The sequence below is a fragment of the Ixodes scapularis genome, unplaced genomic scaffold (assembly GCF_016920785.2).
Source record: "Ixodes scapularis isolate PalLabHiFi unplaced genomic scaffold, ASM1692078v2 PGA_scaffold1__304_contigs__length_218370807, whole genome shotgun sequence".
In the NCBI taxonomy this organism is placed as follows: Eukaryota; Metazoa; Arthropoda; class Arachnida; order Ixodida; family Ixodidae; genus Ixodes; species Ixodes scapularis.
In genome coordinates, this window is record NW_024609846.1 from 116,323,561 (window position 1) to 116,343,299 (window position 19,739).

The following is a 19,739-nucleotide window of genomic DNA, read 5'->3' on the forward strand; positions in this document are numbered from 1 at the left end:
TAGTAGACTCTTAGGTGTTTCAGGGGCAGTGCCCGATGTTCTCTTGGAAAACATTGGCAAATGTGCGCAAGATGCAATAGATTAGGCACAGGGGGTGTATTCTGGGATGTAGAGATTTAGGTTGAGGCCGTAAAGTACAAACTTTTGCGTGTCCTGCGTATCAGATTTTAAAGCGCAGCTCTTGGGCATCCGTTTCCGGGTTGAGCGGCATCGCCTTCGGCGTAACCGCGCTAAATTTAGCGGGAAAATTGATGTCACGTGACCTCAACACCAATTCAGTTCCCCGCTAAATTTAGCAGGGAACTGAACTGGTGTTGAGGTCACATGATATCAATTTTCCCGCTAAATCTAGCGGAGAAACTGTATTTGTTCATAGGCGACGTGACATCAAATCGTGACGTCATTTTCCCCGCTAAATTTAGCGGGGAAACTGAATTGGAGGAGGAAGAGACGAGGAGAGGAAGAGGAGAGGGTACGGAGGCAGAGGAGAGGCATACCGTCCCCTCTTCCTCCTCAAGAGCTGCGCTCGAATTTCACATTAGAGAGATTTGTAAACGCCTTTCGTTTCTTTTAAATATATTTTAGCTTTATGTTTACAATTTTCTCGAAAGTGGGATTACACATCCGCATTACTTTGGGTCATACTGCTATGGTATCTTGTATTTTCTTATATATAAATTTATCAACATGTAAGACGGTCTGTTGAGTAACAGAAAAGGTTGGTACTTTCCGAACAGTGGCGTATCTTCCATAGTTTTCTGAGCTTTGATGGAGGCACTCGTGTCAGTTACCTTTACTTATTAGTGTATGTTTTTTGCAGTGCAGCTCTAGCTTTTGACAAAGCGACGTTGCCAGAGCTATGCCTCTAGCAGTCTTGCAGTTTCACGGCCATTTTGGTAGCAAGATGGACATGAGGCTAAAGAATATATAGTCATAGGAAAAAATCGTTTTCTGCTTGCTCAATTATATTCTGTCTAGAATTGGTTCCCCCCTCATCTTGCGAGGACTCTAGGGAGATCCCTAGTTACATACCCTGTTTAAAGTACAAGCTTACCCACACATTTCCCACCTTCTTTGAGGCATCACTTAACACCGAGCATGTTGTGTGGAGGAGAGGTTAGTGCTCCCAAGCATCTCTTAATTAAGAGAAATCGTCTGGCTTAGACATCTTCTTAAATGCGCGTTGAAGGTACAGTAGCACTAATACTCGGTTCCTACCTTACTATGCAGCCCTTCTTCCTATGCAGCAGAGGGGGAGGGAAGAAAGGGGGGGGGGGGGGGTGGAGTGATAGCACACCGCTTAATGGGGCAGTGCAACAATTTTCCGACTTTGGTCAATTACCTGCGGAAATTAATCTGTGTCACCTGTAGAATGAGGAAAAGAAAACAATTTTTTCTTGCACACGCTTAATTTTAGAAATTTAAACAAATCGAAGATCAAAGTGCGCCTCGGCTCTCCTGCCGTCTTTCAAGTGACGTCAATTGGAGACCACCTGGCTTCCCATGGTGTTCTGTCTTCAGAGCCCCCAGCCGCTCCCTCTGCGATTATCGACTTTTCAATGATTAGCATCGCCGAATGTCGCAGCGAGCGATTGAGAGAAAAAACGGTTTACCACGGGGCGGACGGCAAGTGTGGTAGCGGAGGGGGACAAGTTTTTGTTGACTTCCGCACCTACTCCATAGTTCCCGCAACCGCCGCACGCAGCTGCAGATCGGCTAATAATTTGTTTTTTTTCTTTACGATTACTAAGCGGCCTAGCAGGTTTTCGAGGGAAGATGGCACGTTTTTTATCATTTATGCCTAGATAAACAACACAAAACATACAAGCTGCAAATTCTTTCAGCAATAAAATCGTTGCACTGCCCCTTTAATTAACCCCTCCCCTCAAGCCGCGCAGCACAACGTCATTGGAGTACTAACGCGGTGCTACGACAATGAACCGACACCTGCACTTGATTTCTGACACTCTCATGATTTGTGCATGGCTCCCATACAAAGCTGTCGCTTTAAAACGGGAGATAATGCAATGCATATCTGAAATCACGTGCCTACAAAACTTTAATACGTCCTACGCTTGAGTACGCCAACGTCGTCTGGTTCCCCCACACAGTCTCCGGCATCAATAAGATAGAAAGGGTTAAGAGAATGGCCGCGAGGTTTATTTGCAATAAATATAGTAGGCACGTCTCTCCCTCTGAACTTTGCAGGCAACTGGGTCTCTCTTCTCTAGAAAAAAGAGCAAAAATGGCTAGACTTAAATTTCTGTACTAATTAGCCAACGATCACTTCAACCTACCAAAAGAAAATTCTTATTCATACAAGCAAACGATTAACACGGTACAACCATCGTTGCTCATAATAACTACTTTCAATTCTCTTTTTTTCCCCGAACCATTAACGAATGGAACCACCTGCCTCAAAATATTGTTCATTCCTCTTCTATTGAAATCTTCCTCGATTATGTAGATGCCCACATTTCATCATAAACTAGTATTTTATGCTGTTTTTAAAAGTGCAATGTATCTATTGTTTTTAAGTTGTTTACTAATTTTTGTTCTTGACTTCTATATTTGCTTTGAATATTGACCTGAAAATTGTGTGTTAAATATTTTTTTCTGCTTGTAATATTTCAAACTGTACCACCCTACAACAACCTCGAATGGGGTTAATAGTATTGGAAATAAATAAAAATAAATAGTAGCCATATGTCTGTTCATTAACTCCTAGGTCATTGTTCTAACAACATAGGCATTACTCTGTTCACTCTTCTTACATGCGGCCCCGGCGCCAGATGCGTAACCTGTCCCGAACAGCTACCGCAGCAGTTGACGCGGCTCTCTTTCCCCCCGTGCAGCTGTACAAGCTGCTCAAGTCCTGGCAGCAGGTCTCCCCAGAGACAGCGCTGGAGCTGCTGGACTGCAAGTATGCCGACATGTTTGTACGGAAGTATGCTGTGGCCTGGCTGGACGTGTCCCTCTCGGACGAGCTTCTCTCCCAGTACCTCCTGCAGCTCGTGCAGGTGAGCACATTGGCCGGGAACGCCTTGCCTCGTTGAAAAGCCGTGGGCTGTCGCACATGTTCCCAATCACGTCTAACTAGAGCAGAGGTGCATACTCTTGCTTGCTTGTTAAGTCAATCTGAGAGCGCACTCGGGAGGTAAGTTTCAACACGGATACTGCCTGCATGTACAGTTGAACCTCTTATAACGAACGCCAATATAGCGAATTATCGGATAAAGCAAACTAATCACGAAGTTTGGTTGGTCATGCTTTATTTGGATGGGAGTTCTAGTTATATATCGAAACCGAAACCATGAAATCTGACGCGCTATCGGTTATAGCGAAGCAATTCCTGCTTTTTTTGCGTCATAAAATACTATGAAGGTTATTAAAAAGTAGAAAGAATACAAAAAGTAATTTCTAAACGAAAAATTCTGGAAGTTTAGATCGCCCAATGTGCAAAAATCCGCGTTTCAGGAGGTAGCGCCACCTATGAACAGAGCGAATAACGGCGGTTGCACCGCTGCTGGCCTCTACGCAAGGCATAAAGAACCAGTGCAGACTAAAGCCAACCACGCCACTCGTAGTGGAGCTGCAAATGGCGACGAAGGGAAAAGCTGTCTCTCTGGAGACAAAAGTGAAGGCTTTGAGGGCGGTGGACAGCGGTCGGAAGAAAAAAGACATTACTGCGGACTTCACCAAGCACGATATCTACCGTCCTGAGTGCAAGAAAGAAAGTCGAAGTCTGCTATGCAAACAACACCGTCAAGACTGACCGAAAGAGTCTTAGGCCTTGCCTCGACCCGAACGTGGAAGAGACTCTGTTTTTAAGGTTTAAGGATGTAACGGCACGAAATTTGCCGCTGTCTGGTCAGCTTGTTCAAATGAAAGCAATCAGTCTGGCATGTCTGCCAGGACATGATGACTTCAGTGCGAGCAGTGGTTGGCCTCGGAGCGATGGCTCCAGGTGAAGAGACACCAGCCCAAAATCACGTCTTCAAATTAATTGAATAATAGATCCAGCTAACGTCGTTTCTCATGTTGCAAATTGATATCCTCATGCTCCGATCTATTTTTTTAATTCTGCTTAGTGACAGGTAAGCATCTCGTGGTCCGCGATAGCGCATTTTTATATCTTAGTGCTGTGCACGTTTTTGCATGGGCTCAATTGCGGGAATGTTCGCATCTATTTTTGTGTGTACTTTTATAACGAATAATGCATATAGCAAACAAATTTCTGCTCCCGATGCTAGTTCGTTGTAACAAGGTTCGACTGTATTTCGAGTGTTAAATTTGGGGCGGAATTCGAGTTATAAACGTCTTCTATACTGAACAGGTGCCATGTTGGTGCGTGATCACCTTGTCCATCAGGATGGGCTTGAGTTCTGGAGTTGCTTCAGTTGGTAGGTGTGAAAGAAGAAACCACACTCACAAATACTTTGTACCTGCACAGAAATGAGCAGAGATAACTTTATGCATGAGGTACACATTCCATAATGAAGCAACACATTTTTATGTGTACCTGCGAGAAACAGACAAGCCATCAAGTAGGCAGCAAAATAGCAAATCTGACCGCGCTGTAAATTGCATGATGTTTAGTGACTAATCTTGCCTCTAAGAAATTGCTACTCAACCAAATGTGTAAGCCATAACCATAAAACTTCCTTTTGAATTTCTGATTAAACTCCCTTTACGACGTAGACATTAAGGAGTTTTAGAATAGTGTACACGAAGGCTTTGCATACACAAAGAGTAGCGTCGTCACCACTGCGCATGCGCCGAACGCTAATTGAGTTTTGCACTTTGCATGCGCTATTTCAGCGTGCGCTCTAGTAGGGTGGTCAATTGGGCAAGTTGGTACTGATTAAACATGGTTAAAGATGATTATGCGGGGTAAAATTTTTGCATTTACAGACTTTGTGCGACTGTCATATTATGTGCCAATATGACATGTCAAGGTACTGTGGCACGTCTCCACTGTTAGAGGCGCACCCACGGCTGGTCGGGGGCACACCACAGTAACCATGCTTTATAAATTGCGAACCTTTCAAGGTGCTTTCGACATGCTTTTGTGCCTTTTGCCGAAGGAAAAGTGCCCTACAAAGCTCACTCAGCACGGAAAGCAACGGGACCATTCCTAGGCTCTTGGGCGATATATATTGCTATATTGCTAGTATCTGGCCGCGTGCTCTCAAGTATATACCACGACTATGCCTATAAGAACTCGTACGAAGTCCAACCACCCACCGCAGCAGCCCGCTCGCACGGATCAAGTTTCGTTTACGGAGAAAAGAACTTCTACGAAGTCCAACCGCTGAAGCCCGCTGGCTTGCAAAGATCAAGTTTCGTTCATCGGAGACTGCTGTTCCCATGGGCTATCAGCCACTCTCAGCCTACAGCGCAGGATGCACCTTCTGCTACGGGTTGTTCTGTTACGGATTAAGTAAATGCATTTACCTGGAGTATGTGAAATTAAGCTTAACCACTTTCACGATTTCACTGTCCGAAAGTGGACCACAGACGAAGGCTTGTTTGTTGACATCAATGCATCTGATAGGCAAAGAATGTCCGGGGCTTGGAAATTCCTCAACCTAAGCTTCGTCAAGTGTACGCAACGCTCGGTTTCACGATTGATCACTTCTGCAACTATGCACTTGCAACCATTACGAGAGCGGCTTGGCTTGGCTTGATTTGGCCTGACCGTTTGGCGACAAAAGAAAATTGGCTTGGTGGCTAGCTAAGTTAAATGCAATTCGAGACTCGCGGATCCGAAAATTAAAGGTTTGTTTATTACGCAAGGAAAAAAAATAAAAAAATAAAAATATTGATGCCTGTTGTGGGGAGTGCGTTCATTATGCGAGTAAATACGGTATAGGAATGGGTCTAAATAATTACTCTAAATGAAAAAGCTTTTTTTTTTTTTTTTCTTAAATTACAGGATTTCTTGTGACCTAAAAATTGTGACTGTATCTTGGTGTCATTGCAAGCGCAAGGTGCTTGGGCTTTTGCGTCATGGTGGAGAAACAGTACCTTATTTACTCAAGTAATAGCCGCACTGTTTATGAAGACAACCCGAGGGTTCGCTTTTCTGCGGAGCATGTGGATTGCCAATCACCGCGATCGACAGTATGACTCCAGCAGTTTACAGGACAGAGATAACTTTTTCGTGCGAAGATGCCATCTATGAAGATTGCATTTGTATGGAGAATCATGCTCTAGATCTGATTATTCGCTATGTTATTTATGCGCAACGCAATGATTGGCTCTATAAGTGCTTTGCGGGAAAGTAGTAGCAAGGGCCTTGTTCATAAATAGTGTGGCTATTACTCGAGTAAATACGGTATTGTAAAACTCTCTTGCAAAGCGTGCGCCCATGCAAGTGCAAAATTTAGCAGTAGCATGCGCTAAAATTGGATATGTTATTCTAAAACTTGCTATTGAGTGTGCCAAGAAACTTTTCTAAGCTCATCTGCAGATACTTCTCAATATATTTTATAGACCTAGTGGCTATGAGACATAATTATCCTTCATGTCTATGAACAGAAAGGTACCTTTTAAAAGTGTATAGTGCACAGTCTTCTGCAGGGGGTCTTCAAGTGCACTATTATATTCATGTCTTTGTTACTATGCACATTAGGAATCGTACACAGTCACTTAAGCTAGTGTGTTGTATACTGCAATGATTTGAATATAAAATGTTATAGGTTTGAAACTCACTATATTTGTCAGCTAGGCCCTACTCAATGTCTAACATTTGACTTGTGTGTGCAGGTGCTCAAGTATGAACCTTACCTGGATAATGATCTCGGGAAGTTTCTCATCAAGCGCTCTTTACTGAACTACAATATCGGCCACTTCTTTTTCTGGCATCTAAAGTGAGTTTATGGTTTATTTATTAATGAACTCTCACTGCAATACCCCAATTCAAACATCACTTGCCTCCCATTTTGGGCCAAATATCAGGTAATGAAACAACATTAAAATATTGTTCACACACACACACACAAAAAAAGACCATGTTTTACCGAGTTTGAAAACATTATGTAATGGAATGAAAGATTAGGAATTCTAAAGCGTTTATTAAAAGATGGGGAAGTAAAAACTACATATATACCTGTTTACTCCTAGAGGAACTCGATTCTGTCCCAGCCACTTTTGCGTTTCGTAATATATGTGGAACAAATGGAAAGTGTCTACTGCAGGAGAGGAAGGAGAAGGACCCGAAAGGATAGAGTTTCAGCATCCTTGTTCCTTTGCCTGAGAAAGCAAATATACATCCTTCACTGTACCAAGGACTGGTTGCACCCTGCCACAGCCAAAGCTCAACAGTAATTTTCCTGATGCTAATACAAGAACGCAGGCATGCTGGTTTAGTACAACCTCGGCCTTCTAGAGTCCCAACGGTATAGGGCTAAAATGTCTACATGATTTTTTATCTTCTTTTCTGGTGTTGTATGTGCTTTTGAGAAGTTATTGTTGGGTTACATTCTGTTTTGAATCTGCTCGAAGCAGCCGTTTGTTCAGTGCTTTGAGAAGAGTTGGAGGATGTGCTTGTAGATTTTATTCTGATGTTGCTCTTTAAGTTCTTAGTTTTAGAAAGAAGAGCTCCGCTTTTTCTACTCTCTAGTTTTCTCAAAAAGTTGTATGCTGGCGCATGCACATTAAAGTTTTGCCTACTTTTTTGTCTCACAAATTATCTGCTATTGTGGGTGAGCATTGAATTAGGATACTCTATTATGGTGGAACTGATGTTTTATGGCCTGAAAAAGACTGGGATGCTGCCACGCTTGGTGCATTAAAATCCTTGGCCATTCAATCTAGACCTCTTATTCTTTGTCATCTTGCTCAAAATAAGAGTGCCTCCTAATGCCGATTCAGAAATGAACACAGAAATTTTAAATGCCACTTTGCCCGCAAACTATTATTGGCTCAGAGCTGGAGGGCATGGTTGCCTTCCTTGGTATGTGAAATCGTCCTGATATCCCGTCTCCTAGCAATTGAAGCCGAAACCACTAAGTAGAATAATGGAATAATAAATTATTTACGGCAGCTTCGTATACAGTCTAAGCTCGTTATAACAGACCTTGATTTTGAATAAGATTTTGGTCTGTTGTAAGAGGAGTATGTTGTATGCAGATATGAAGTTGAGTCGATGGTATGTAGAGGAAAACCAACCGAACTTCACGAATTGGTATGTTATATCCAAATGTCTGTTGTAATGAGCGTAAACTGTATTTTATGTTGCGTTTTGCGATTGGTAATGCCATACGCATAAATTAAAATAGAAAACACAACCCGGATTATTATGTCCCTATGCCCTCCTTTAGCAACCCAACCTCCAACACTCGCACAGCAGTTTGTGGTGGCGTTCAAAAGAGCATATCGTCCTCATCTTGTGTATTATATCGTCCCATAATCACCTTCACTAGACGCTGCACCGCGGGCCTTCATGATACAGACTGTCTCCTTTCTGCGACGCCTGTGGCTCTCCCAAGTCATTAAAAAATATTATCATTATTTTTATTATTTAGCAGGGCAAAAGCGAAGTGTGTCCATTTCACACTTACGCACGCAACACTATCAAACTTGCTGACGTCAACCTGTGTCTTGGTCCAGCATTTGATTTGCACACACTCCTGCACAAGTAAGATGCGAGATGTGAAGCCGTCTGCTCACGCCAGTAGTTTTCACAGCGTTGTATGCTAAGTGTGAAATGAAGTATAGCGTGCACTAGAGTATAGTGATGCCATTTTATGGTGCCTTGCTTGGTTGGATTTGGTAATGTAACAATTTGGTAATGTAAAAGCTGGAGGCCTTGCGGGGCTTAACGTGTGCCACCTGGTGGACGGATGGACGGTGCCCAGGTCGGAGATGCACGACCCCTCGGTTGCGGTGCGGTTTGGGCTGCTCCTGGAGGGCTTCTGCCGGGGCATCGGCACCCACCTCAAGTCTGTGGTGCGCCAGGTCGGGGCTCTGGAGAAGCTCACCCAGCTGACCGATTCTATGAAGGAGCGCAAGGACGACACACAGAAGGTGCGGCCCTTCTTTTTCGCTCACCACACTGATGTATGCGGTGAAATGCATAGAGATCACTGTTACGTAATTATAAAACTGGAAAATCGGCTTGCGACAGCCAGATCTCGGCGTACCTGAGCAGACCTCTAGAAGTGACCAAAATGCTTTCTCGGCGTTTCTGTGTAGCTCAAGTTGATTTGACTGCACCAGTATTCAAACCGTGGTTTTAAAGTTTGCACACGTCATCATTTGTGCAAGTTGAACCCTTCCTGTTTATCTTGTGCGTGTCATATATCTGGATAGTGTAAACAACTTTATTTTCTGGAATCTTGCGAAGTGTGGGTTTCGGGAATAGTTCACGGGTACAACATTTTGCGATTTGAAACATTGTGTCACGTATTTGTTACTTTGGGGTGGTAGATTTGCATGATAGATTTTTCTGTAGGTTTTTGTGAGTCATGAAACTCGCAAAACTTCTATTCTTGCGAAAATTAAGTTGCATACGGTATTTTGAAGGCAGTGTCGGACCAAGGCAGGGTTGGGCAGAAATACTAAAAAAAGGATGTGAAAATACAAATACTGGGGTACATTAAAATAATAACTAAAATACTGATACTAAAATATATCTGTAAAAATGTATTGCGATACATATCGAAAATACATTTTAAATAGGGACAAAAGGTCTTTGGAAATACAAATACAGGAATACAATTTTGTGAGGGAAGAAATACAAATACAGAAATACTGATCCTGCAATAAATTTTTCAAATTTGTTTGAGATGCCAACTGAGATGAAGCTTGAAGTTCGAAGTAAAAGTTTTTGATCCCGAAATTAATTTCCCATAGGCTTGGCACTTTGCCTTGAAGGTAGTGGTTTCGGACGACGAGGAGTCTTCAATGGGCTCAGAAAACATTCCATGAAGGACTGAACGCAGTCCCTTCCTTGACATCCTGTCTGTCTGACAAGAAATGCGAAAAGACTTTGACCTCTAAATAAATTCTATGTAACCCTAAATCCCATCAAAACATTGCCATGCCCCCTGTCCCATAAGGACACCCATGTTAACATTGATCACATGTCGTCTTGGTGGAATGAACTGGTGGTCTTTATCTGTAAGTGTGGCTTTGAACTTGAAACTTTACCATGCTGCTGTATGAAAGGACAATACATACTTTCATTGTAGGTTATCTCGTTGAAAATCGTGCAGGCAGTGTCATTTGGAATTTTGGAAAATAGTGGACCACCTGAAGCATCCTGAAACACATATCTTCTGTTGCGGTTGAAAAAACGATACGGTGGCATCCCTGTTGTGAAGGTCCTTTCTGCCGACCCTCCGCCACTGACGCATGGGTTTCAGTCCTCAAGTTTTGCCTAGCATCATCTAAACAGAGACCTTGTGGATTGCGACCTGATATTGCCGGCACAGGTGCGAGCTCTCCTAGAAACAGTGCGCTCGAGACGAGTCGCAGGTATACAAAGTCTGGGTCGGCACAGTGAGGCCACGTCTGGCCTCCTTCCTGGGTTTCAGATCACTAGAGCAGCAGGTAACGCCCACGTCGGCTGATGACATACCCTTGAGCCGTGCAATATTACGGGCGCAATCGCAGGCGCATTCGAATATGTGTTGAACTTCCCTGCGTGAGTCATCCTACTATTTCAAGTCAACCACCGCCAGGCTCGTGCTGCAACAGACTGTGGCTCAGCTTTGCCAACTGGGTGTACTGTGTACGCTAAGGCAAGAGAGACAGTTAGCAGCGGGTATTGGATGCCAGCAAACAATGACTCAAGAAATCCCTACTTAAGGACCTGCAGCAGAAGATGCTCTGACTCCACTCCTGGCACGCCACCTGGTTCGAGTCCCCGACTATGCAACACTTCTCAGAAGACAGAAAGAGGACGCATAGAAAAATAGTTTGGAGAATCGGAAGGAACCTTGGTCAGCATAGTAACAATGCCCCAGCATCTCCTTGACCCTGCAGGTGCCCTCAGAAAAAAAAAAAAGAAAAAAAACTGTGTATATTGAAAGAAAGAAATGTAACGAAATGCATTTTATCCTCATTGTATCGCGACACAAAGAAACATTCCAAATGTATTTCGATACAGGAATACAGCTACTGATGAAAAATATGTAACGTGATACAGAAATACAGGTATGAAATGTATTTCTAAAATACTATCGCGATACATTTGTATCGCGATACTGCCCAACCCTGGACCAAGGGAAAGTGTAATGTATTTTATGTCACCTGAATGAATTCTTGATACCGGTGAGGCTCTGTGAATGCTTTAGGCATTTTGTTTTAAGTTAAATACAGAACATAAAAAGGTACACTTTTCTTAAGACGTTTGCCAAAACTCACTACGTCCTCTTTCTTTTTGGTTTGTAGGAACGGCTGAAGTTCCTGATGGAGCAATTTTCCAAGCCAGATTTCCTGGAGGCATTGCAAAACTTTCCTTCTCCACTGAACAACAGCTGCATCTTGGGAGACCTGATGTGAGTGGCTCGTGCTGCACTTTCTTTTTTAAGAACGTTTGCTGTGAGATTGCACTCCCTCTCCGTTTTTTCAGAAGTGCCTTGTGATGGGTGTGCGGTTTCATGTTTCAGAGTTGCCGACTGCAAGATCCTTGACTCTGCCAAGAAACCCCTCTGGCTGCTTTGGAAAAACCCCGATCACCTGGCAGAACAGATACTGGACCACCACGAGATCATTTTCAAGAATGGAGATGGCAAGTGATTTCTCGCCTATGCTGGCTGGCAAAGAACCTTCACCGTTTTCGTTGGTTCTGGGATGTGCAACCGAGGCGAGGGCGTGAAAGTCTTTTCAACACCATCATAGTATGATATCTACAGGGCCACTTTACGAGTTTAATTAAGCACTCCCTCGCTCTTGAGAAAATACACGGGGAAACGATGGTTTGTAGGATATTGTAAGAACACATTGAATGTAAGCATTTCACCCTTACTCTTGGACCTTCATCAGACAGCTGATGTAACTTTTTGTTCTTGTCCCCCTTTTCAAATTATAAAACGAAATAAAGATTATCGTTATTAGATTATTATTATTATTATCACTTAGAGATGCGTAAGTGCATCAATTTTTCAAAACTTCTTTGTGTGTTTTCCATCAGATCTACGGCAAGACATGCTAACGCTGCAAGTCATCCGGATAATGGACAGCATCTGGCAGAAGGAAGGGCTCGATCTCAGGTGCTCGTGCCGTCGTCGTTGATTCGTGATTGCAGCCTTACGATGACGTTTACTTTCCCTTTGCTTTTTTGCGGGGCGCTCGTTTCGGCTCCGTAAATTTCCGCATCGTCTGTTGCAGGATGATGCCGTATGCCTGCCTCTCGACGGGGAAGCAGGTGGGCATGATCGAGGTGGTGCGCAACGCCAAGACGGTCATGAACATCCAGAAGAAGGGAGGCCGCATGGCGGCCTTCCAGGTGGACTCCACCCAGCTGCACAAGTGGATTAGGGAGAAGAACAAGAGGGAGCGGTACGCCTTTACCCATCTGGGCAGTTGGGGGGCTGCAGGCCTAAAAGCATTGTCTAAAGCGCCGTTCACACACTTGCAACCGGGGAGGACCGAGAGATAAGGCCGGTTTTTAAAGGGGCGGTGCAATGATTTTAACACTGAACGAATGTGCAGCTTGCATTTTTTATATTGTTTACTTCGGCATAAGTAAGAGAAAAAGTGCCACCATACCCCAAAATACCGCTATTTCGCTGCGTAATCGCAAAATAAAAAACCCTTTTTTTCCCAACCTGCGGCCACATGGTGGCCGCAAATGGAACCTGTCGTGTGACGTCATTCGGAGTGGTTTTTGTAAGTGATAGTGTTAGGCAATTGTAAGCTTGATTTAAAGTTAAGTTTAAAAAATCTTGTTGTTTAGGCTTGCAGAAATGCTTCAAAAGCTTAATATTGCCGCTAAATGGGTATGAATTATTTGTGGCGCCATCTACCGCGAGTCAACAAAACCTGCCGTCGCCGTCGTCCGTCGACGCCCGAGGCTCTTACGGCGGCTACACGAGCAACCCGGACGTTTTGTCTTTCCCTCGTTCGACGGAGTGCGTAGGTCGTGGTCCGTAGTATCCTGGTATCGTTATTGTTCCTGGTGTCTCGACCTCGACTTCGACTTCCGCCGCGCCGCCATGTTGATCGGGAATCGACGGGAGAGCGGCGAGCGGCGAGCCTGGCAAGCCAGCGAGCGCTGGGGAAACGGAAGCCAAAAGAACCCAACCGGAAACCAACGCCACTCCGAATGGCGTCACAGGCGAAGCTGGTGCCGCTTCAATGTTGAGTTGAGGGGTGCCGGAGATACCAATTTCTTTTATTTTTTTTTAATGAAAACTAGGGCAAGCAGAAAAGAATAGTTTTTGGTCCTTTGTTTTATATGTGGCCGGGATCCATTCCCGCAATTAATTAGCCAAAGTCCGCAAATTGTTGCACCGCCCCTTTAAGTTCTTGCGACGGCACACGACCGGATGCGCTGCTGCAAGCAGGTCTTATGCCGTCGCAAAAGGCTTAAAAACTGGTTTGTCTCTCGGTCCTCCTCAGTTGCAAGTGTGTAAACGGCACTTTAATTGTTTGTAGAATGGTGGCAATAGCCACAAACTAATTCAGTCGCAGTAGCAGTATGTCTGCTACGGTCGCCGACAGGACGAGAACAGCACAGAGCTCCCTCAGTTGTTCCGCCTTCACCATGAGCTTTCCATCTTCGACAGCACTCTGGCGTCTCCTCGTCAGCTCCGGGCGTACACGCACAGAAGAAATGCGTAGGCAGGCAACGAGCGCACGCCTGGGGTCAGGCATCCAAAAGAGACAGCCTGCAATTCTCGTCCTGTCGGCGTTTATGGCTCCTTCACTATTTTAGCTGGAGCTAAAGAGCATGGATGTTCCGTGGAAATGTGTTTTTGTGACACTACGCAAGATGTGCACATGCCCTGCAAAACCTTGCATTCCTTTGTCACTAGCAGGAGGCATCCGTTTAAAAGTTTTGCTGCACGTTTGCGCCGTCTGTTTCTGGGAAAATTGTAAGGAAATGACTGTCTGGCTTTTGGAATGAATGTTTTTGGTTAAGTTTGGTTGCTGTAATTCAGAAATGTTAATTGTTTTCAAAAAGAAACTTCTATCTGTTGTACGCTATCCCATTTTCATAACCTGTACCCTCTAGTGGAGAAGGCGCAATTCAATCGACGTGGCAGATTTAGTTGCATTTGACAAAGGCATAAGGAATGTTGGCGGTGGTAGGGCAAAGAAACATCTTTGTGCTGAGATTTGTCCCTTCCACCATGCTGAAGGGCCTAAGTAGCTTTTTATTTTTACTTCCAGAGGACCTACCTTAGCTCACGAGGCTTTATTTCCAAGATAGAAACGTCGGACAAACCTATATTCAGTCAAGTTGGCACTGGTAGCAGAGACTCTAAGAAAGTGGTGGGGCACACTTTGACATTAAAACTTGTGGGAGCCGAGGGTGAAAGACGAGGCAGAGGGCACGTGACAGGCGGTCGGCAGAGAAGTCACGAACTGGCGCGAGACAGTGCGTGCTGAGCGAGGCTGGAGCTGGACAAGAACGTTGAGAGCCGGAAGTCCAGGCATGCCGACCCTTGTTGTCGCCCGTCGATCAGAGCTCACAGTCGGAGTCCTTGTCCGGGCCTGCGGATGGCCCTTCCCACGCCAGCGCTGCGTAGGCTGGCTGTCCCGGGCTATCACAGCCCGAGTCTTGCTGCGGAACCACGCTGGGATCGTCGTGGCCTAGGCCAGATGGCCAGGGCTCGCCGTTTCCACTGGTCCGGACTTCGAACCTCGCTGGTGAACCGCTCCGGGGTTCATCATGGGCCAAGCCAGGCAGCCCGGCTCCGATGTTCCTGTCCAGCTCCAGCCTCGCTCAGCACGCACTGTCTCGCGCCAGTTTGTGACTTCTCCGCCGACCGCCTGTCACGTGCCCTCTGCCTCATCTTTCACCCTCGGCTCCCACAAACTTAACAGTGAAACCCATCAATTCAGAACATATGTTTCCAGTGATAAACAAGACTGCCGTAACATATTCAATCCCGACAGTTGTAAATTAAAGTTCCATTCTAGAATGTGCTTAATGGGATGGTGAACAGAAATTTGGATTTCAAAAGAACAATGCAGAAGATGTAGGCGGGACGCTACAATCCCTACAACACTACTCGTAAGGCGATATCTCAAATGGACGGCCGTCTTTTTGAAAAAAGAGGTCGAGATTGAACCAGGCCGACCAGGCGCGACGTCAAGATATCTTGTTTTCTCCTCTCTTCGCTTTGCTCCCTCAAGGCGGCGAGGCAGAGAAGACGCGAGGCCGTTCCCTGTCCTTCTTGGAGAAACATGACGTCAACATTTCTGCCGAATGCGCCTCCTTTTTTGAGAAATACGGTCATCCGTTCGAGATATCGCTGTATGAATGATGTTTTGGGTTTTGTAGCATCCCGCTGCACGCTTTTGCCGCGTGTTTTGGGGAATCCAGATTTCAGTTCAGCATCCCTTTAAGTGCATGCATTTGGAAAAAAAAGGAATTTGTTGATGAAGGTGTAGTCATCCAGACACTTTTAATCGCGCTTCTAGAACTTCCAACTCTACTGCCTTGTGTTTTTTTTTTTTTTTTTATCTCCTTGGTTTAATTTATGCACAGAACTGGGCTGCACTCAGTTTTACAGAAACAACATAGCATGGATGAATGATGTATCAACACCACTTGTGCTCGGATAATAGAGGTTGTGGTATTTATTCCTTTTGGCCCAGCACCATTTGGCCAGCTCCCGCTTTATGCTTTCGATGCGGTTCCTTTTCTAGGGGCTGAAACCTGCATGAACGCATGAGAAAGTTGCTCTTTTCAATCCTGCTGAACTTTAGGAAAGTCGCAGTAAGAAGAGCTTGCATCCACAGACACATACCACATTAACAATCATACTTTCATTACCATAAACTTGTTGTTTTTCAATGAGTATAATCGTACAAACAAAAAGAAAACTCATACAGTCCATTTTATAGTAAAAATCTACACTCAATTTTAATTTTTTAAATTTTACATAAGTAACTTCATCGAATGCAATGTCAAGAAGACAATTTCAAGCTTGTTCTGTACAGGAGCATGCATGCTTCTTTGAACAGCAGCCGTTTTGGTATGTAATCGGCTTGTATTGAATTACTGTGCAGAAGGTTAAGGTAGAGGATCTGGGTTTTGTTGTACAGGTACAAGCAAGCCATTGAGACGTTCACCCTGTCCTGTGCTGGCTACTGCGTCGCCACATTCATCCTGGGCATAGGGGACAGGAATCCTGACAACATCATGGTCAACGAGGAAGGACAGGTGGGTCACGTTACTCGGAGCACTCACCGACAGGCAAATGGGGACGCATTTCTCCACCATGTTTAGCAGGGAAATCCTCCTGCTATCCCGCTAAGTTTAGGGGGAAATTTTAGCAAGACGATAAATGACATGCAAAATTGTACACATCTAGTTATCAAGGTGAGCGTTAAGAACCAGGTCCGCCATGTTGGTAGCGGCTAGAAAATAACCAACGAACGGACCGGCCAAGAGCACGTCCCTGCTTAGTACAACAGGTGTGATGCCAATTGTGTAAGCTGCGAGGGGCTTTAGATTTTGCAGAAACAAGGCTCACTATTTTTTCTTTCTATTTTTGTTTTTCATTTTTTATTTGTTACTTTACACTAGAGCACCGCACAAGCCTACCTTCTGAGGCCCGGCCCATTGACTCGGGCCGGGTCGGGTTGGGCTGGGCCCAGGCTGGGTTGACCCGGCCCGGGCCCGGCTTGATGGGATGCCTACCTGATATGGCCCTGCCTAAGCCCGGCCCTGCTGGAGGCGCCTCGATAGTGAAAGATAAGGCATGTCTCGGGCTCAAGCTTTCGGCTTGGCCCGAGCCTGCGCAGAGCTCTACTTTACATTTGGCTTTTGAGAATTAAAACTGGCGACAATGCAGAGAATTCTGTGAACGTCCTCGCACGGCATGAACCCAATTAAAACTCTGAACCCTAATCCTATTACAATGTTTTATCAGCTTTGGTTTTTAATCCGTTCCCTTCTCTGGTCCACGTCGTAAGGTTGACTTGCTTTTTTCTTCATGTGAAAGCAGCTCGGGGTATGTGGACGAGACCAAGCTTGTTAAGGTGAAGCAAAAAATTGTAGAGCCCATCCACTTCATGTGAACCTCGAGTATGATTCCTAGAGGACGACCTCGAGGACGATGCCTAGAGGACGACATTTATGATGACCTCAAGGACGACCTCGGGGACAAGAGGACAACGTTTAGGACAACCTCAAGGACGATGTCTAGGATGATCTTGAGGACGACGTCTGGGATGACCGTAAAGACAACTTTTAGGACGACCTCGAGGACAACGTCCAGAGGACGACGCCTAGGGCAACCTCTCGGGTAACCTCAAGGCGACCTCGAGGACGACGTCTAGTACGACCTCAGGGGCGACTTTAAGGACGACCCCGAGGATAACGCCTACAGGACGACGCCTAGGAGAATCTCTCGGGTGACCTCAAGGACTACTTCTAGGACGACCTCAAGGACAACTTCTAGGACAACGTCTAGGATGACCTCGAGGACGATGCCTAGAGATGGATAACAAAAGATCAGGACTTCACTATCTAATAAAGCCAAGGAAGGCTGACCTCACGCTGGTTGCCCCCTTTTTTTATTTTTATTTATTCATACTTGCCACGACCAATGGGGAGTTTTCTGTTGACATGTGAGGGCACATTTTTCCCCAGACCCTAGCCCATAACAGCTTTGCTGTAAAAGATTGTACAGCTTCACACATCCATGCCACCAACCATAATTCAGAACACATAGGTTAACATTGAATTATATGAGCAGGGAGCTGTTCGTTAGTGTTGTTCACAAGCTTTCATTTGTGCACTACTAAGCTCATTTACTTTTAATGTAATTAGAATTTCTTAAATCTGCCCTTGGACATTATAAGGCTTACTTAGGAGTGGCAAGTAACAAATTTTATGTAAAATTAAACCAATAGTGACCCAATATTACCTAATCAAGGGGATTAATCAAACCTCTTCAATCTCCAATTAAAAAATAAATATTTAAAACCAAAAAGGGAAAGGAAAACAAGCATGACCAGTGATGCATAGAGCTTGTCAGGACATTGCTGCCTAACATACATATATCCTTGCATAATAGCCGTCTTTCAGCTTTATATATTTTACTGCAAGGTAGATTTCAACATCCCCCAAGTTCTAGTTTATTGTTAAATATTATCATGCATGTACATGTAGAAGCCTGCTCCGAAAGTGTGCTTTTCTACTAAGCATACAGCTGTGCTGTGGTGAAGCAGGATTTGCAGGATTGTGGTTTTAGCTCTTTTGCTATCACTTCTCCGCAATGCACCGGTGCTCGGTGAGAAGCGCACTCAATAGGTCTAACCATGGCCGCCTCTATACTGACAAAGCCTGGCAGATCGCCACAAGACGCGGCCGCCGAAAGTGAGAAGGTGGAGCGGCAGACAACGGATGAGAGGAGAGTCATGTAACGGACGCCCCACTGTGGCGAAACGCTCAAACACACTTCTCCTGAGCGATGAAATGTCCGCTCGTGCTCCTCACGTTCCTAGCGCTACCGCTTCTTTTCTCGTCGAGTTTGAAAACCATGTTTGGGTCCTCACTGCTGCAAAAGCTGTGCACTGAATACCAGCTTCCCCAAGAAATGCTCTCTGCTACCAGATCTCTTTCTTTAAATCTGCGACCGGGCACTCTATGGCTCTATTGTCGAACTGCCAGGCTTTGTGAGTATAGAAGAGGCTATGGTCTAACTAACCTGTTATGACCGTGACTTAGCCAGCACTTCGAAAAGTATGAATACTAAAGTTTGTTTCGAAGCAAATGAATGTTGAATGTAGCGTATTATTCAAGTGTACTATTGGGAACTTTTAATATTCATACAACCCTAAGCACTCTCAACAAAGGCTGCTTATGAAATGTCCTATTTAGTATTGCCATACTTATTTCTTTATTGGTATATTCATACCACTGGTCGTCGTCCAGGACACCTGTAAGAATGATTATGGAGAACAAATATTTTACACATATCAAATATTCCAGAGATTTTGTGCTGATTTGTTGTACAGTTATAGAGCTACACTGCGGTATTTATTAGAGTAGAACCTAACCCTAAAATTCACCTTCGACGAAAACTTTAGCTTACAAGTTAGCTCGTTTCATAATGACCAAATGGTCGGGGTCCCACCGTAGTTCAAAGAAACTCGAAGGTTTGGGAAACCTATCCAGCATTCCTTCCTTTGCAATGAACCACCCTAAAGGGCAACTCCGGACAAATTTTGACGTCAAGAAAACAATGCAGTCCTACGTCGTACAATCTGGAAAACCTGCACGTCAAATATCACGATGCTATTCTACCTAAAGGTTTATTAACCGGCCAACGACCCACGGTCACCAAAATCCGCCCAACCTTGTGGGCAATGCGCGGAGCTGCGCAATCGACGCCACTGTGTGGACACAGTCCACACTACGCAGAACGTTCGACAACTGGAAGAATTGTTCTGTTTGTTTGTTACTTTTTGAGGTGCGGAGCACGAGGGCAAGAGAGAAAAAAGAGAGTGTGGGGTGCAACTGTGTCGGGCCAACAATGCCGTCACGTCGTCCGTTACTTTCGTTGATGACTCTCCGTACCACGTGATGTCCAGTAGTTTAC

At 44.8% G+C, this 19,739-nt stretch overlaps 1 protein-coding gene across 2 annotated transcripts in view; it reads left to right on the forward strand.

The window, feature by feature from the left end:
• Positions 1-19,739, forward strand: part of LOC8042151 (phosphatidylinositol 4,5-bisphosphate 3-kinase catalytic subunit alpha isoform) — a 70,958-nt gene that overhangs the window by 33,386 nt on the left and 17,833 nt on the right. For both annotated transcript variants that reach the window (XM_029985614.4, XM_042290893.1), the window contains 8 exons: positions 2,856-3,020; positions 6,772-6,875; positions 8,865-9,033; positions 11,404-11,510; positions 11,622-11,743; positions 12,146-12,224; positions 12,343-12,513; positions 16,234-16,351. In XM_029985614.4, coding sequence (XP_029841474.1) covers positions 2,856-3,020; positions 6,772-6,875; positions 8,865-9,033; positions 11,404-11,510; positions 11,622-11,743; positions 12,146-12,224; positions 12,343-12,513; positions 16,234-16,351 — 1,035 coding nt within the window. The remainder of the gene's footprint in view (positions 1-2,855; positions 3,021-6,771; positions 6,876-8,864; positions 9,034-11,403; positions 11,511-11,621; positions 11,744-12,145; positions 12,225-12,342; positions 12,514-16,233; positions 16,352-19,739) is intronic.